Source organism: Myxocyprinus asiaticus, chromosome 10 (genome assembly GCF_019703515.2).
Source record: "Myxocyprinus asiaticus isolate MX2 ecotype Aquarium Trade chromosome 10, UBuf_Myxa_2, whole genome shotgun sequence".
NCBI classification, from domain to species: Eukaryota; Metazoa; Chordata; class Actinopteri; order Cypriniformes; family Catostomidae; genus Myxocyprinus; species Myxocyprinus asiaticus.
This window is the reverse complement of record NC_059353.1, coordinates 17,131,120-17,148,705: the sequence shown is the minus strand read 5'-3', so window position 1 is coordinate 17,148,705 and position 17,586 is coordinate 17,131,120. Positions and strand designations below refer to the sequence as shown.

The window sequence follows — 17,586 nt, the reverse complement described above, 5'->3', positions numbered from 1 at the left end:
GAGCACAAAGTCACGTAGTGCAGCTTTAAAAAATAATTTAAAGACCCAATGAAATTGCTTGATGAGTTCAGTTTACTTTCCTCTGTTTACATATTGACCTTTTTTAAATGTTCGGATTGTACGGTTATTTTTATATAAAATCGCTCGTAACCGGCAAACTTTAAACTCTTGCTTAAGCGCAGTGGTTGATTGACAGGTGAGGGGCAGTGATTCACTGCTGCCGGGACGCATATAGGACGGATTCGCGTTTACACCTCAAATGTGATCTGGTCACATGCGTTTTGGGCCACATTCATATGTGGTTTCTGTGATCCGATCACCCGAAACTAATCTTAATACCAGGTGGAAATGGGGCCTAAATACATCAGGCTGTTCATGTCACATATGTAAACTTTACCCCACCCAAACAGCGCTACGTCAGCATAGCATAAAAGCAAAACAACAGCTGTCACCGAATATTTGCATAGGGTAAATAATAACAAAGAGACGAATGCATGTTGTAAGAGAGACAGAACTTTTTTCCTCATTTGATGCAGATCACTGATGAAAATGAAACTAAACACAGACATGATTGCAGCTGACAAGCATGATCTCATCTCACCTACAATGCGCCCATACACAGACACACACGTGCTGGGCAAATTCACTTGGAATCAAATAATAAAGCACATCTTTTAAATTCAATGCCCGGAATTAGCATAATCACGGAAGTGATCTCTGTTTTATTTGCATATAGCATGGGAATTGAAGATCGGATTTATATCCTTTTGGCAGAGAGACATTAATGTGGCCAAGTGTAAATGTAATTTTTTTTTTAATCAGATAGCAATCGGATCAGTGAAAATTTATGAAGTGGCCAGGTGTAAACAAGCCCTACGACATAGCCATGAATTTCGATTGGCTACTTTCTATTGCTAGTCTGTGTCAGGTGGTATTTGAGGGAGGGGCATTCTAATTTTAGAAAGCAATTTATTGGACAACAATTTGGATACACCCATTAATGCAAAATGAGACATCAATATTTTTGGTTCGTTTTCCAGGAAGAGAAATACTGTGATTTTAAATGCGTAAATATGCTAAAGATAATTTTGTCAACTTTGAGTGCACTAGCATATAAATGACCTAAAAGCTAAAAGACATGGACAAAAAAACAGTAGCAAATGGATGTTATATACAAAGAGTAGCTACAACACCTTTTCAGGTGGAATCTGAGGTATCTTAGTATACCCCGGCTGGGCAGGAAGGTGCAACTCATGCAGGTCAGCAGATGCCAGTGGGCGTAGTTGGCAGGGCTATTGGGCTGAGGCACATGATTGGTTTGTTTGATCAGCTGACAGTAGACTTCATCTCTGAGTGGCCGGAGATCCTGACATGTCTGCAAGATACCCTGAATAATGGGCATCGGGTCTGACACGGCCTCCATCTCCTGTAATGAGTTAAAGATCTTCACTGCCTCATCCTGCAGGCTAGTGTAGCCCTTCTCCTTTTGTACTGCAGGAAGAGGAGACAAATGGAGAAAGAGATTAAAACCATCATCCCATCAAAACAAATTCACACATAAAATTGCGTGCTATCACTGAACATAAATAAATCATCATTAGACATCAATCCAACAATGGGGCCAAAGTAAATGCTCTATGTGAACAGCAGACATTTTGGATCGAACATTAAAGAAGCAATATGTAACATTGACATCAAGCATTTAAAATGGGTACTGCAGTCCAAATTCAAAATATTGGAGAGAGTTGTCTCCCCCATCCCCTCCTCCCCAGACTCGAAGCTCACGTGGGTTGCCAGGTTGAAGATACGCAACAGGAATGAGCAAACTGACAATGGCAAGCAACGAGCCTTACACTGTAAGTTGATCAGCTAATGTATACGTTTGCAATGTTTTTATTGTTTGCAAATTATAAACCTCTTATAAAAATTTGGATTTTTAATAACTCTGTCAATGTTAGCTAAATGTATTGCTGGCTTCCATGGCTGCAGCGCGCTGTGTTTGCCCACTAACTTGTTTCAAATCTGGCAACCCGGGGTGTTGAAATACTATTGGAAAATGGGCAGTAGGCTGGATCACACAGGCCAAAACACAAACAGAAATTCCGGCCTGGAATGGACATTTCAAAGTAGAATCTTCTGGCTGTAGCACTGTTTTCAGAGAAGCCAGTTGTAAGGGGGTTCAGTGGAAAGGAGGAGGCGAGAACCGGCTTGACAACTTAAATAATAATTTAATAAACAATTTAAACAAAAACACACAACCATAAAAACACACAGTACAGCTGCCTGTAATTCTCTCTCTCTCGAACTGTCGTCCCCGGCCGCCTTTATCCCTCGCGCGCCCCATCAGGCTGATTGGGGACCGGGCGTGCGTCATTCCAGCCCGGCCCCGTCCTCCTCGGCTCTACACTAGTATTTCAACTTAGCATGTTTCCTAAATCTCTGATAACATATGATGTTATGCTTTAGTACAGTAAATATATTACATATCACTCCTTTAAAGAATGTTCTGGGTTCAATAAAAGTTAAGCTCTATTGATAGCATTACCACCTACAATATTTTTCATCTGTAAAAGGGTATTTGTCAAAAATGTCAAGCACTGACAGCAGTGCCCTGCAGTTTGACATGCTATACATCATCTCATATTATTTTTCAGCATTTTTATCATTCTTGTATAATTGTCTAATTTTTACATGGAATATCCAAACAATAAAAAATTCATATTAGTCTACATATGCAGTACTATTTAAGTGTACAAAAAAAAAAAAAAAGATCAAATAAAAGTGGTGACACTTATTCATACAGGCCTAACCTAAAATCTTATATAATCTTAAATAAAAAGTTCATGGACATGTTATTTTTACCCAACTACCCCAAAACAAACAAAAGTCTCTTACAAGTAATACTCTTACAATGGAAGTCTAAGGAGTAAGGCACTGCACCATTAGAATATACAGAGTTTTGTAACATGAGACTAGTATGATACAATCGCTCATCCACTCTGTCTGCGCAAAGTTATATGCAACACAACAATGTAAAGCCAGTAAACCCTGTAACATTCGCATGATACAAGCAAGCTTACCAGAAAGAGACTGTTCACAAAGAGAAAAAAACAGAAGTTCATCTGCCTAGAATAGTAGTCCCACCGCTAAATGGCTTAGAATTTAGACAACCTTACAGCTCAAATAATACACATTTTTGAATAGAAGAATTAATTAAATTAAAACACAAGCTTTACATTTCTGCTTTTAAACCCTCTGGAATGTCTTGCCCCATACACTTCTATTTTAAGTCATTGCATTACTGTATATATGTTGTTCTTACAAACTGAGGGTCGAAATTCTTTTTTGTGGTAATCCTCAACCAGGGGTTGCACTAGAAAAATCTTTATCCATCAGTCTGATGGACTGAGTTGTAACATTTCCGTCATGGTTTATTTTTATCCGTCATACTTGTTTCCATTTCATAAGGACTTGGGCTACATTCAGGGGCATAGCATCCATTGTAATGGTATACACATGACAGTGGATATATATAAGATTTTTGACTGTCCGAGCGAGTGTGTTGAATCCAAGGAGTTCTATGGTGAAAGTTCTATCTGTAAATCAAAGGCTGTGATCAAACAAGATTTTTAAACTTTGCAGGTTACGATCGTCCAGTTGGAAAATTTTAAAAAGTGTATACATACATTCACAAGTTCACTAAACATTTTCAGTGTGCCTGATGTCAACATAAAGTGACACAGATGAGAAGCACACACATCTAAAGCTCAGTTATGGGCACTCCAATAAAATTACTGAGAATTCTGTTTGGAAAGTACTCTGCGACACTAGCATCACCGAACGGAACTGCAAAAATAAACAATGTTTTCACAACAGCTTTCTGAATACGCTCCCAGCCTGTAGTTGTTCAAACAGTCAGATAGTCTAATGTAGTTGGGGCGGGTTTAAGAGGGTCTCTCAAAACATACACAGGAATTGTTATAGCGCCACAGAACACAGTGTTTAAAGTTTTCAAGAAAATTAACCTATGAATGGCTTACTTATAGTTCTCTGCATATTAAGCTTGGATAGAAGTATTTTAACACTGAAAAAGTTACATATAGTACTTCAGCTTTAAATGTAATCATAATTGGCAGAAACAATACGCCACTCTTTTGCACTTTCTTTTTGTTCTTATACTTTTTTTGCACTTTATTATCTTGCAGTAAAACACTGATGTATTGATTGATGTTTGCAGTCATGAAATCAGAAAACCTCTCCTCAAAAAATATGGCGATGGGGCCTGTCTTCTTATGATCGGATCGCCCGAAACGCATCTTCAATACCGGGCACACGCACAGAGCAGGAGAGTAAGACAGAAAGTGAAACATTATGCACTAGGTTAAAATTGTTTCCTTGTTTCTTTTTTCTGTCAAAATGACAGACAGCATTTGGAATTATTCGTTAATGTTTCAAAACAATCTGTAAATGACGGAGAATTTTCATTAGCGCAACCCCTGTCGTCAACATGCCAAAGATGCTGTCGACAGAGCTTAACTTGTATTGAAGCCAATATTCCTTTATCATATACTTATATAGCCATGCAATAAAAAAAAGTAACAATCAAAAACAGCTTTCAATTTCCCCCACTCCATTTCACAGGGAATGCTGGAATAGAGCCATACAAAGGAGAGACTTACAGCTGATATTAACCTCCCCGTATGGCAGAGGCAGCAGAGGTGAGTGCAGTGGGTGCTGGGTGTATCTCAGAATGGGGTTCCTCCAGTACATCTGCTCCACAGCCTCCACATTAAGACTGCTCTCCTACACCATGAAAAGCAAGACTGTATTAGGGGTTTTATACATTCGCATTCTTATGTGAATATCATATCAATGAATATCCACAGATCCCTGGAGGAGGAAACACAGCACACAAAAGTGACAAAATTATGAGCTACTGGAAAATCAAGTCATACCAGTCTAAGGTGGTCAAGCTTAGACCAAATAAAATCTTGTGGCTTTTAGTCCATGTATAATAGCTTTGAGGCCATATATGCTAGTGTACTCCTACACATTGCCAATGTTCAGTTTAAGCAGATACCAGACCAGAGCCCTTCTATCAAGGTTAGCATTGCAATGCCACGATAAAACTGCTTGTTTTCTAAGAGAAGACACAGACAATTTTGCGACAGGTAGGTGTCCGTTTACGGCTCTCCCCATTCATTTGTATGATATCTGCAAACGGTGACTTACTGTCGTAACATGCTAATTAACCGTTACGCTCTCTCCTATTGTAAAAGTGCAGAGGTTATCTCGGTATAGAAGATCTCTGGATATACATATTTTAAGATTTACAGATGACTCTTTGCTGTACTACACAGATTTTTGTCCAATCAAATGCTCTTTAGAATGAGAATGTCCCTCCCCTAATACCACCAGCAACCAATAAGCAAGTAGATAATCAGATAAGTGGTGTAATTAAAGCATATTGGGCTTTAGTTACAAAAAAGGGATCAGTTTTTCGATATGTTCCACCCAAACTTTCTGTTTCAATAGGAAATACGTTAACACAGGAAATAAAAATTATTTTATAGGGTCTTTGGTAAGCTGGTAGTACGGCTGATAATCCACCTACACCAGTTTGGCCAGATAGAAACTATGTAAAACCAGCTAAAATCAGATCCTGGCTTCAACTCAATTTTCCAGCACAGTTAACAATTCAAAATGATCAAGGAAAATATCTGCCTATATGCTGAACAAAAGCACCCAGAAATGACCAAACAAATACAGGATGAAACAAGAAAAATGAAAACATTCAGAAAGCAGAGAAAACAGTCTGATTGAATGTCACACAGAACACGCGTCCGTGTACCTCACTTAACACTACAGTTTTTGACCTTGAGGAACTGCTGGGGCTGGAAAGGTATTGGCTTCCATAGCTGAAACATGATCGGTCATAAAATAAAAAACCTGCAATGATTATCCATGCCATGAATCCCATCAGAGTTACAAAGTCATGTTAAGGGTACATTTACCTTGATGTCTCTGATGAGCTGCTGGGTAGGTGTTTCTATGGGAACCTTGTTGTCAATGGCCGCCTGAACGGCTGAAGCCCATCTCATGGCTTCGTTCAGTAGCTTGGTGTAGAGACGATAAGAATGCTTTCTCCCATGGACTATTATGTTCCAGTAACCTGTAGAAAACAGGAGATATTGGGAGCTGTCCAAAACAGTGGTTATCAACCAACCCAGGGACAACCCGCCCAAAATCTTAGCCACCCCAGGGAACCCCTTATGTATAAATGCAAGATTGTCTTGGAAACACTGCATAATAACTTCTTATTAACCTAGCTAAACTAGTGTTGACCTAGTTTCTCAAATAACAACTTTTACATTCTTTCCTATGTCCTGTATTTATTGTGTCACTGTATTGTCCAACAGAGAGGAATTTATAGTGACCAATGACCACGTTTACATGCACTTAAGAAAACTGTTTATTCCAGGGTTTTTGAAGAAATCTGCGTTCTGAAACGTCATGTAAACGAGAACGCAGATTTCCTTATGCCGTTTAAGGGAATATGAATAAGCGGTTTAACGCAGCCAGGTTTCTCCTCGAGAATGTGGCTTAATGTGGCCATGTAAACACAAGTGGCGTTCTAACAGGTTTTTGAGGAGTGCGCATGTGTGTGAAACGAACGGATAAATAACATCATAGGATGGAGCCCAACAACAAGTCACAGCGGAAAGAATTCAACATTTCTGGAAGTACGTACAGTTGAAAAAGCACATAAACTATAAACTATATCCATTTATACACACCAATGTAAAATATTGACTATCCCTCATGTTCGCGTATATGCGCTAGTACACTGGGGAAGTCCCGGAGTTTTACATAATACCCCACTATTGCAGCGCAGTACTGTAGTCATTGTGCAGTATAGTAAATGTTTAATGATGATTTCACAGTCTACAGAAGCAACCGAATCATCCAAAGATTAAACAAGAGGCTGCTACAAAAAAACAAAACAAACATCTACATGTATATAAAATATTTAGAACACTACGTTTGAACAATTGTTTGTTTTATATTTTTTTGTCCACAGATCTTCACCAGTACAGGTCCAAAGATCAAATCCATTTGAAGAAATATCTCTAGTTCTCACCTGTGCACTCAAAAATCACTTGCTCTTGACTAAAAAAAAATTTATGCAAAATAAGCAACTTTATCCAACATGAAGCCTCATGTCATTTTCATTGTCTGGACTCACCGGTCTCTTTGAAGACCTTCTCATCTGGCTGAACAACAGAGCAGAGGCTGTTGAGCACCAGTGTGCCCAGTTTAGAGGCACTGCGCTCGGAAGATTTATAATAATCCAGTGAGTTGTTGGTCAGAACAAACCAGCGTTTCTTCAGCTTGAGAGAAGTGCTCTTCCCACTGGACTTCATCTCTTTATGCAGCCAACCTGAAATACACATTGAGAGTGAAATCACTTTATAGAATACTGTATTTGAAAGGAAACTCTTTGCCTGTGTGCAGTAAGTCACCAAAAAATTATTTTACATCACAGGAAGGAGATCAACACTCACCTCTCACTATAAACTCCTGGCCGTCTATTCTAGAGTCTCCTTTGGGTTTCTGCAGGAGGCCGATCCAGTGGTGCATCTCCTCTGGCGTGTCAGTGTTGCAGTGGATCACGCGATTAGCCGTGATTATAACAAATGAGTTAGGCCTGAGGGAAAGAGGTCTTTTGAGCACAATACTAACAACTCTTCACCTAAAAATGACATTTCTGTCATATACATTTCTGTCCGTACCTCACACAAAGCTATCATTTTTATCAACTTGATATAGAGCAAGTTGTTGTATGGACTACATTATCATACTTTTATAGCATTGTTTTATCCTTTTTGGAGCTTGAGAGCCATGGTCGTTATTAAATATCATTGTATGCAAAAGTAATATGGAAAGACTTTGCAAAAATTCTCCTTTTGTTTTGGTAACAACATGGCGGTGAAATGCAGAAATGTGGTCTGATGGTACTGACACATTTAATGATATTGTGTATATATATATATATATATATATATATATATATATATATATATATATATATATATATACTGTATATAATTACTTTGATTATTATATATTGAATTTTCTTTATTTGGGGGCATTTCTCAGCAAGTGAATGAATGAATGAACTGGTGGTGGTTGAGAAGAGTCCCCTTGTTCACTGTGTAAAGCACTTTGAGTGTAGTGTCAGAAAAGCGCTATATAAATGTAACGTTCATTCATTTCTCAGCAAGTACTGATATATGCGATTAATTCAATTAATTAAACAGCATCTCATGTAACTATTTCAAAAAACATTTGTTATGAATTGGCAGCCCTAATATAAATTTAGCATTCCGTATGCATGATATACAAAAGACTATTTTTCTGTAAAACTAATGCTATGCCGAATGATAACAAAATCGTGCAGTACCTGTCTGGGTTGTCAGAGGCACATACAGAGTCGATAAGCCCAACATCCAGTGTTCCCTGAGCATGGAACATCACATGTAAATACAACATATCACAGAACATCACTTTATACAACACTCAAGTATACAGCTGCCATAAGAATGGATTTTGTATATTAGGACAGGCACTCACGACTGCGTTCTTGGGATTGGCCTGCTCGTGCTGCATCTGCAGAAGCTGTTCTGGAGTGGCACTGTGGACTCGACTCAGCACATTGAACCAGCCACTGCAACACAAGCATGCAGACACAAGGTATTAGACCACTGTGAAGTAGTCAGCGATAAGAAATTAGTTATATTCTACCACAAGGGGGCACAACAGATAAATATGAGAGTTACACATATCTATCTTGTAGGCACATACCGTATACTCAGTCAGATACACTGGCATCATTACAGGAAATAAAATAAATATTCAGCTGAAATGTACCTGGCATCCTCTGGGGATTCTGCATAGATTTGATAGGTCCTTTCCTCAGTCACAATGTTCAGTGCATTCTCTTTCTCATGGTTGTCAACAATCTCTCTGTGTAACAATACCACAAGGCTTCAGTATTTACGCACAAAAATTTGAAATACAACAGTAATGGTTGACTCAATCAGCCTATTGGCCATTGTAAAGTCGAGGCATCTGCTAGTTGCAGCAGTTTTGTCATTTTAAAGACCCCATGAAATCAAAATGAGAGTTTTGTGGCTTTTTGTCCATGTCTATTAGATTTGAAGCCACCTATATGCTAGTGTCCTCCTAAAACTTGATGAAATTAACTTTAGGCCGATATTTGCAAATAAAACATTCTTTCTCATCTGGAAAGACAGCCCAAAAATATTAATGACTCATACTGCACTACACAGATTTTTTTTCCAACCAACTGCAACCATCCGGAAAGTAGTTGTGAAAAACCTAAATCCTATAGGCTTTTAAAAGAAGATATGAGCCTAAATTTCCTGAAAAGAAAACTACACTTTTCAAGTGATTTCATGGGGTCTTTAAACATTAACAGTTAACACATCGTCTGGGGAATAAGTTCTTACTTGGCAGATCGGATGTCAATTGTTCCCTTCAGTTTCTCCTCAGTGTCGTTCTCGAAATACATGAGTTTGGAGTCTCGAAGGACGAACCAGCGCATCTTCCAGTTCCTGCGGGATAGAGTGGACATCCCTCCACCTTTTTTGTAAAGCCAACCTGACTTGAGAGAGTCCTGCTTTGCCCTGAACCACATGAAGGTCTCATCCTTCAAAACACACCAGCGTCTGCGCCATGGGATCATCAGTCCACCTTAAAGACAAGTCCAACTACACATTCACCTTTTGCTTTAGTATATCCATTAATATGTTCTGTTTGACCAATATTATCCAATGATATAGACATAATTGAAGCAATTGGGAACCAAATGGTTAGAAACACTCACTCTTCATGTACAGGTAGCTGTGGAAATATGGAGGTCCACTGCCATTTAGCAGATGCACTCTACCATTCGACACCTCCTCATCTGTATCTACATATTCATCATTCTCATCATTACTGTCAATGAACTGTTGAAAAAGAGAGTGTAGACTTCAGTACATGTAATTTGTTGGCATTCTTTTATCTTTATGAAGCCATTTTTGTTTTTAACCATATATAAACACAGAGTGTAGCCCTGTTCACATTGTCAGCGACACGCAGCCACAAAGTGACAGGAGCAGGACCTTCAATGAAAGCTTGCGACTTCCGGCAAAGGGAGCAACAGTGAACATTGGTGACAGGATGTGGGACAAAGTTGAGAAAAGTTAAACTTCATGCAAATGCTAAGCGATATCACACAGCGACAACCAATAGGAGTGAAGACAGTGACCCTCACGTCATCCGTGTCCTGTGAGAGACAGTTAATGTTGTCATTGATTTCACTCTTCTATACAAATTTTCTGTGTTTCTCATACATGGATATGATAAAACAATAATGCTGTGTCAGAAACTGTCAGCATTCTGAGAAAGTTTGATTCTTAAATTGATATATCGTTCATTTTGTTCATGATATGATGCACTGCTACAGTTTATATACAAAAACACTTTACCCTACAGCATGTTCATTTTAGAGGCAAAAGAAATGATTCCTTGTCAAATAAGAACGATATCTTAGTTTTACTGGCAATGTATCTCATCTGTGATCAGATTTTCTAAAACTATGGCCAGTTGTGCCACCGACCAATAACGTTAGAGCAACAGCAGTAGGAATGCCCACTAGCGACACAGAACACAGAAACTAGCACCATCCAGCGTCACTATACATTTGTGTCAAATACTTCAATTTGATCAAGTAATTGAAATAAATTCTCATTCTAAACAGCGATGGCTGTTACCTATAAAATTCAATCAACATCAAATATAGTTTCAAGTTTTAGAGTGAAAAAATCACTTCATATTAGCGACACATTAAGAGAGTGAATACAGGGATGAATTTATGTGCTTTTCACCCTTTCCTCTAGTTAATTTCTGACCCTATGTTCTTAATATAATGGTGTTTCTTTACTCCGTACACACTGGAGCACTGCGTGTTTGCTATGGTAGGACATCTGCATCTCACTGTCTTACCCTACATGTTAATACAAACAAAAAGAGCATGACTTCAGTAAATGTCCTCCCATTGTTAGCTGTCATGTCAAGTTTCATATTACACCCAAACATAAGGGGAACTAGGTCTCTCAGTTCATATTCTCAGAGAGAAAACAATCAAGCTGTTGCAGAATTGCAGGTGTGACAGGCACTGGCTTATGACTGATCATTCTCAGAATACCCTGAGGGGTAAAACTCAATATCAAATCAAACTCACCTGATTTCCCTTCACACTGCCATTGCAAATAAAACATGAGTAGCTACAAAAAATCCAAAACAATAAAGCATTTTGCAAGTGCAGATGCATTCATTGCAGTATTATGACAAGTTGCTGAGTGTTTTTGTTTTGCTCCCAGCAATACCGGATCCCACTTCCCAAACACTGATCTGTATAACCCTGCCAACATGAAATATTCCTTTCCAGTGAAATGTCTTCCTTATGGGGTGTTCACACTGACAGCAATTTGAAGTGACAAAGTGACCAAAAGTCATTCATTAATAATGAGAGTTGGCATTTTGAGGCAAGATAAGCAATAGACTGTTGGAGACAAAGATGTGCAGAGTTCAGCCTCATGCAAATGTGCAGTGACTACCAACGAAAGAGCAGACAATGAAATTCAATGCCTACTAGCAACTGACAGTATAGGAGGTTGGTGATCTGACTTTCAAATGCTGAAACTCACACTGATGTCGATTTGCTGGGCCAAAAACACTGGAAGTCATTCATTGTCAGTGAGAGTAGGCAAACTGAGCAGAGTTTAACTTTAGAAATGAGTAATGACATGATGTAGTGACTATCAATGGGAACGAGGACAGTGAAGCTCATGTGATACGGTTGGATACGGCAATCAAGTAGAAATGCCTGCTAGCAACCAACAGTACACTACCTTTTTCGAGCTTGACAGACCGGAGTCACTATTCACACTATAGCAAATAAACTGTGCGAAGACTATAAAAAGTCACCTTTTGTATTCCACGGAGGAAAGAAATTCATACAGGTTAGACCAACATTAGGGTGAGTAAATAATAATAGAATTTTCATTTTTGGGTGAACTATTCCTTTAAAGACAAACAAATAGTAAGTCTGAATAGTAAACAAACAAACAAAAAAAGACTTAAATATTGATCTGTTTCTCACCCACACCCATCATATCGGTTCTGAGGATATAGATTTAACCACTGGAATGTTGTGGATTATTTTTGTGCTGCCTTTATTTGCTTTTTGGACCTTCAAAGTTCTGGCCACCATTTCCTTGCATTGTATAAACCAACAGAGCTGAGATATGTTTTCTAAAAATCTTAATTTGTGTTCTACAGAAGAAAGAAAGTCATACATATCTGAGGAGAGAATTGTAATTTTTTGGTGAACTATCCCTTTAAGTGTGAACACCCCTTCAGAGGTGTACGGGTGCTTTGTGAACTCACGGAGTCTGAACTTCCCCTAAAGGACTCCATGCTGTTGAAAGTATAGGAAGATCTACGTAGCACTTCCTCATCAGTGAGGTGTCCGTCGTTTGTACTTCCTGCATCCCCACAACTTCCCAATGTCTCCTCAAACTCCTCTTGGTCATAGTCTGACTCAGTATCTGGCAGAATACTAAAGTTAGTCTCCTCCACTGGCAGTATAATCTCTGTTACCGTTTTCCTGGAGTTTTTATATACCACTACATAATCTCCTTTGGTTAATGCCAGTGCTGGTGGAGGAGGGGGTGGAGCAGAAGTTGGAGGTGGGGGGATGTCTGAGAGTCTGTTTTGTGTGACTGAGGAATTGGATTTTGGCTGCTCCATCCGTGCAGGTGAGGATGTGGCCACCAGGCCTTCTGCAAAGGCAGGTGGTGGAGGTGGAAGACTGGAGAGCATCTCCTTGTCCAGAGGAACTGTAGCAGCTGGAGGAGAGAAATCGCGGAGGGGTATGCACTTGTTGTCCATGTGGAAGCCTTCATCCACTTCTTCCTCGGCCAGAGGCGCAGTGGTCTCGGATGTGTCGTGAAGGTTCTCCTCACTGGAGAGCGACTGCTCCAACCCTCCAAAGTCCAGCATCTCCAGGAACTCGGTAGCCACGCGTGAAGCCTCTTTCTCCAGGCGGTAGATCTCAGCGTCCCTCTTCTGCCGTAGTTCGTCTCTTGAGTTATCGTTCAGCAAAGACACACCTTCGTCTCTCTGTTTCTGTAGTCGTTCAATCTCTCGCTCCAGTCGCAGGATCTCCTCCATCTGACGGCTCTCCTCTTCAGAGGAATACTGGCACTGGCTGTGGGACACTTCCTTCTGGAAAACAGTTAAGAGATCTTTAATGTCAATACCCCACTAGTCAATAATTCACAGGTTATTGTGTATTTTTGAATGACCATTCAAAAAGCACTATCAGGGCCACCGATAAGGGGGGACAACTGGGCCTTTTGTCTGAGGGGGGCCCAGGCAGTAGCGGTTTTAACCACCACACAATTGCCTCCACCCCATTAGCAAAGCTTGAAAAACCACCTGAGTGACATGTTGTTCTAGGTATTTCTGAATACATTGTTGTCAGCGCTCTCAGAGCGGTTTACATTAGAAGCCACCAGGTTTGGGTCAGTTTTTCAAGCAGGATTTTGGGTTGGGGTTTGTAATTTATGAAAAAAAATATATATTTATAGGCCTTCAGAACCTGTTTCGCCCATGCGCTCTCAATCACAGATATGTGCAAACGGATGAGTTAGGGGCCGTTCACATCAAACGTGTTTTTGTGTGTGTCTGCTCTGTGTTTTCATTGTTTTCCTATGTAAACGCGCTGGAAGAACGTTCTTGACCACTGCACTGCGTCTCGCTGTTTCTTGCATTCTGTTACGAGTGTTGCCTTACAAAAAATACAGCCTTTTGCAACATGGTGAACAATACACTGCATCATCAGAATATAAGCTCCAGGTGAAAGTAAAGTAAATAAGACTTTTTGTAAAAATATACATAGGTAAATATAGCTTTTTATCACTGTATTGTGGAAAAACTGGAAAACAGGAATGAATTATTTTTTACTACATTTTTATTACATTAAACATGTTGAATGTGCTTGACTACAACGGCTGATGGGATGAATTTAAAATTATGATTTAAATGGGGCCTCGGGTTATTCGGTTGCAGAAATCGTAAACCTGCACCTGGGCCCGGACAGGAGGGGGTCCACAGAAAAGCTATTCCAAATTGTAGTGCACATCTAAACTTGTTCAGCAGGAGACACGGATATAAACACAGCGACAGCGTGCAACCGCGAAAGCCATCCGGGTAGCGCGCGTTGAGACAATGGACTGGAGGGGGGCCCGCTGAACACATTTGTACCGGGTCCAAGTATTTTTAACTGCAGCCCTGAGCCCTATGGTAATAAAGTTTTTTGGACATGTGCCACGGGTATTCTTTGAAGTATGTAAATATCATTCTGTACCTCGTTATATGGGTAGTTGACATAAAATACCGCAGTCCTGCGGTGTGACATGTTATGCTCCATCTAAAACAATTTTAAAGGTGCACTCATTTACTTTTTCCTTGAATCATCTAGGACTTGCGGGTTGGATGCAGCATCATTTAAAATCACTAGTTTTCAGTCACAGATTGCCATTGTAGAAATTTAGTATTCACAGTAAGCTGTGATTACTTTAATCAAGCAGTGAAAGTTTCGAATAACAGGACGGTTACTGAGATTAAGTGAATAGTATTTGACAGGTCATGTGATCTCAACATGGCAGTCCCCATGAGGGGACCCTCTCCATGTAGAATAAAATAGCTTTTATAAAGTTACTGATATGACTGGAGTCTTCATCTCATGTTGAATTTATTAAAACTTTTTTAATGAGGGAAAAATTACTGAGTGCACCTTTAAACTGCATTTTCTAATTTTTTTAAAATATTATAATGCAAGCAGATTTTATGACCTTATATTTATTCGAGAGACTAAATGGAATATTTGTACTTTCAAAAAATGTAAACCATTTAAAACTTATGAAGGCAAAAAGGTGGAAACATTTTTTGAAAATTTAAAAAGGAATATCCTTGGTTCAATTCAATTCAGTTCATCTCAATCGACAGCATTTGTGACATAATCATGAAAAATTGTCCCTTGTATATTAACAAAAAAAGAAAAAAATATCGCAATTAAAGTACTGCACTTACAATAGAAGCGAATAAACATTCAAATATACACTGTTTCAAACAGTGTAAACACAAGACGTAAACATTATAAATGTTAAAATTATTTTAGTGTGATAAATTCAGGGATTTACCAGCCTTACAGCGATTATCCAATTACACGGTTTACCTTTAATTTTCATTCTGACAATGAAGTTGCAATATTGGAAATAACTTTACACACAAGGTTAGTGAGCAATTTTATCACATTGAAACATGTTAACACGTATTATGTTTTCGTCTTGTGACTATACTTTTGAAAAAGTATGTATTTTAACGATAATGGACTGGCCCCATTCACTTCCATTGTAAGTCTTCAATGTAACTGTGATTTTTGCTTTTTATTAATAAACAAGGAACGAGTTGTACTAACTGTAACATTTCTTCAACAAAAATGGTGACCAGTTACACCATCTAAGATCATTTTTAAAACTCTTTAAAAAAAGTCCATGGACATGTTATGCATCAACTACTCATATACCAAAGTACCATACCAATGCCATCAGATACATTCACCATACCATAGCACTGCCCAGGAAATTTTGTAAATGGTGACAGATAATTAGGACAATGCAACAGATATATGATTTTTTATATTAGTATGTAAAAACAAAAATTATACCTTTTGGCTGTGATGATTTCCCCCCACTAGATTCCTAATCGGAGACAATCAAGGGCAAATAATTATTTTAGACAGGGTAAATTAACGCAGCCACATATATTTTGGTTGACTTAAATGCAAAGCAAAATATTTGGCCGGATTGTGCATTACCTGCTATGCCCTAACTCTCTGTCCTCACTTTCCTGCAATATCTGTATGCTTTTCAACTCCTCCTGCCTCCTGTTAAACTCTTCCTCTTCCTGCTGTATCCGCAAAGCTTCCTGTTCCTCTTCTCTCTTCCTCTGTTCCTCCTCTTTAAGCCTCTGTCTCTCCTCCTCTCTCTTTCTCTCTTCCTCTTGTCTTCTTTCTTCCTCAAGCCTCCTTAGCTCCTCTTGCCGTCTCCTCTCTTCTTCCTCCCTTCTGATTCTCTTCTCCTCTTCTCTCCTCTGTTTCTCCTCCAGGAGCTGGTGATAGAGTTGGCGAGCGAGCTGTCCACGGAGGTGTTTCTGGAGGACAACGGCAGCGGAACGGAAACGTAGGTAGACTTGTCTCCAGAAGTGAGCGCGGTAGTTCTTTTGGATTGTGATGGTACTGGCCCGGACTTTATTATAATGCTTTCTGTGAGAGGGACATCACATAGTATTGTTACAACATTAGTTACACACCTGAAAGCCCTTAAGGCTTTGTATTAATGATTACGTTTACATTTATTCATTTAGCAGACGTTCAGATGCTTCATTAATTTAGCAGACGCTTTTATCCAAACAACTTACAAATGAGGAATACTAATTATTAATTTATGGGTATATTATACTAAATACTCTAGATTATAATATTAACAAGTATTAAAACTCATTTAAAAAGCATTTAGCCATACAATTCATACATTCAGAATCTCAATTAAATTTGTCACTGTTATACAAAGTACTCTGGCTAGACAGTTATCTGATTGTCATAATAAGTAATGTGATGTGAATGAGTGATCTATGAGAGCAGCTGTGCCTTCTCACGATTCCCATACCTTTGGAACAGACCACCCACTGACTTACTCAGAAAATCTGACCTGCAATAATGAACTGAGAATTTGTGTGCCTGTGTGTGTGTTTGTGAATTTGTGTGTTGACCTTCACATGTGTTGAGAAAATGGACAACATCAACTTCATAATCAATATCATTAGAAAGGGGCACATACAGTAGCTCCAAAAAGTATTTGGACACTAATGCCCCACTTAAAATGGTATGAATGTCTTTGCATTATATAACAAAATATTAAAGGGATAGTTCACCCAAAAATGAAAATTCTCTCATCATTTACTCACCCTCATGCCATCCCAGATATTTCAGATTATTTCAGCTCTGTAGGTCCATACAATGCAAGTAAAGGGTAGCCAGAAATTTGAAGGTCCAAAAAGCATATAAAGGCAGAACAAAAGTAATCCACACCACTCCAGTTTTTAAATCCATGTCTTCAGAAGGGATCTAATAGGTGTGGGTAGGGCTGGGCGATATGCCAATATATATCTTGGCGACGATATAACGTGTCAATCGATAGAGATTTTGCTATATTTAAATATCGCGATATGTAAATATCCATGTGCACAGTGTGGGCTTCTCTATCTATGGGCAGGGCTTCACGTGAGACTGAGAGAATTGAATAAACATGGACAGGGTTTTTCCAGCATTTAAAATTTTTCTGCTGTCGCCCAAGCAAATTTAATGATCTTCATCGTGCATTTAGCACT

The 17,586-nt window shown here is 39.0% G+C and overlaps 1 protein-coding gene across 1 annotated transcript in view; it reads right to left on the bottom strand.

Annotated features, from left to right (window-relative positions):
- myo10l3 (myosin X, like 3) overlaps positions 1-17,586 on the bottom strand; it is a 112,005-nt gene that overhangs the window by 6,015 nt on the left and 88,404 nt on the right. Inside the window, exons 22-34 of the mRNA XM_051708809.1 lie at positions 16,016-16,462; positions 15,866-15,899; positions 12,520-13,359; positions 9,911-10,034; positions 9,534-9,777; positions 8,932-9,027; positions 8,635-8,728; positions 8,465-8,520; positions 7,566-7,708; positions 7,247-7,441; positions 6,015-6,172; positions 4,680-4,803; positions 1,194-1,491 (exon numbers count right to left, since the gene is read on the bottom strand). Of these exons, the coding sequence (XP_051564769.1) occupies positions 1,194-1,491; positions 4,680-4,803; positions 6,015-6,172; positions 7,247-7,441; positions 7,566-7,708; positions 8,465-8,520; positions 8,635-8,728; positions 8,932-9,027; positions 9,534-9,777; positions 9,911-10,034; positions 12,520-13,359; positions 15,866-15,899; positions 16,016-16,462 (2,853 nt within the window). The remainder of the gene's footprint in view (positions 1-1,193; positions 1,492-4,679; positions 4,804-6,014; positions 6,173-7,246; positions 7,442-7,565; positions 7,709-8,464; positions 8,521-8,634; positions 8,729-8,931; positions 9,028-9,533; positions 9,778-9,910; positions 10,035-12,519; positions 13,360-15,865; positions 15,900-16,015; positions 16,463-17,586) is intronic.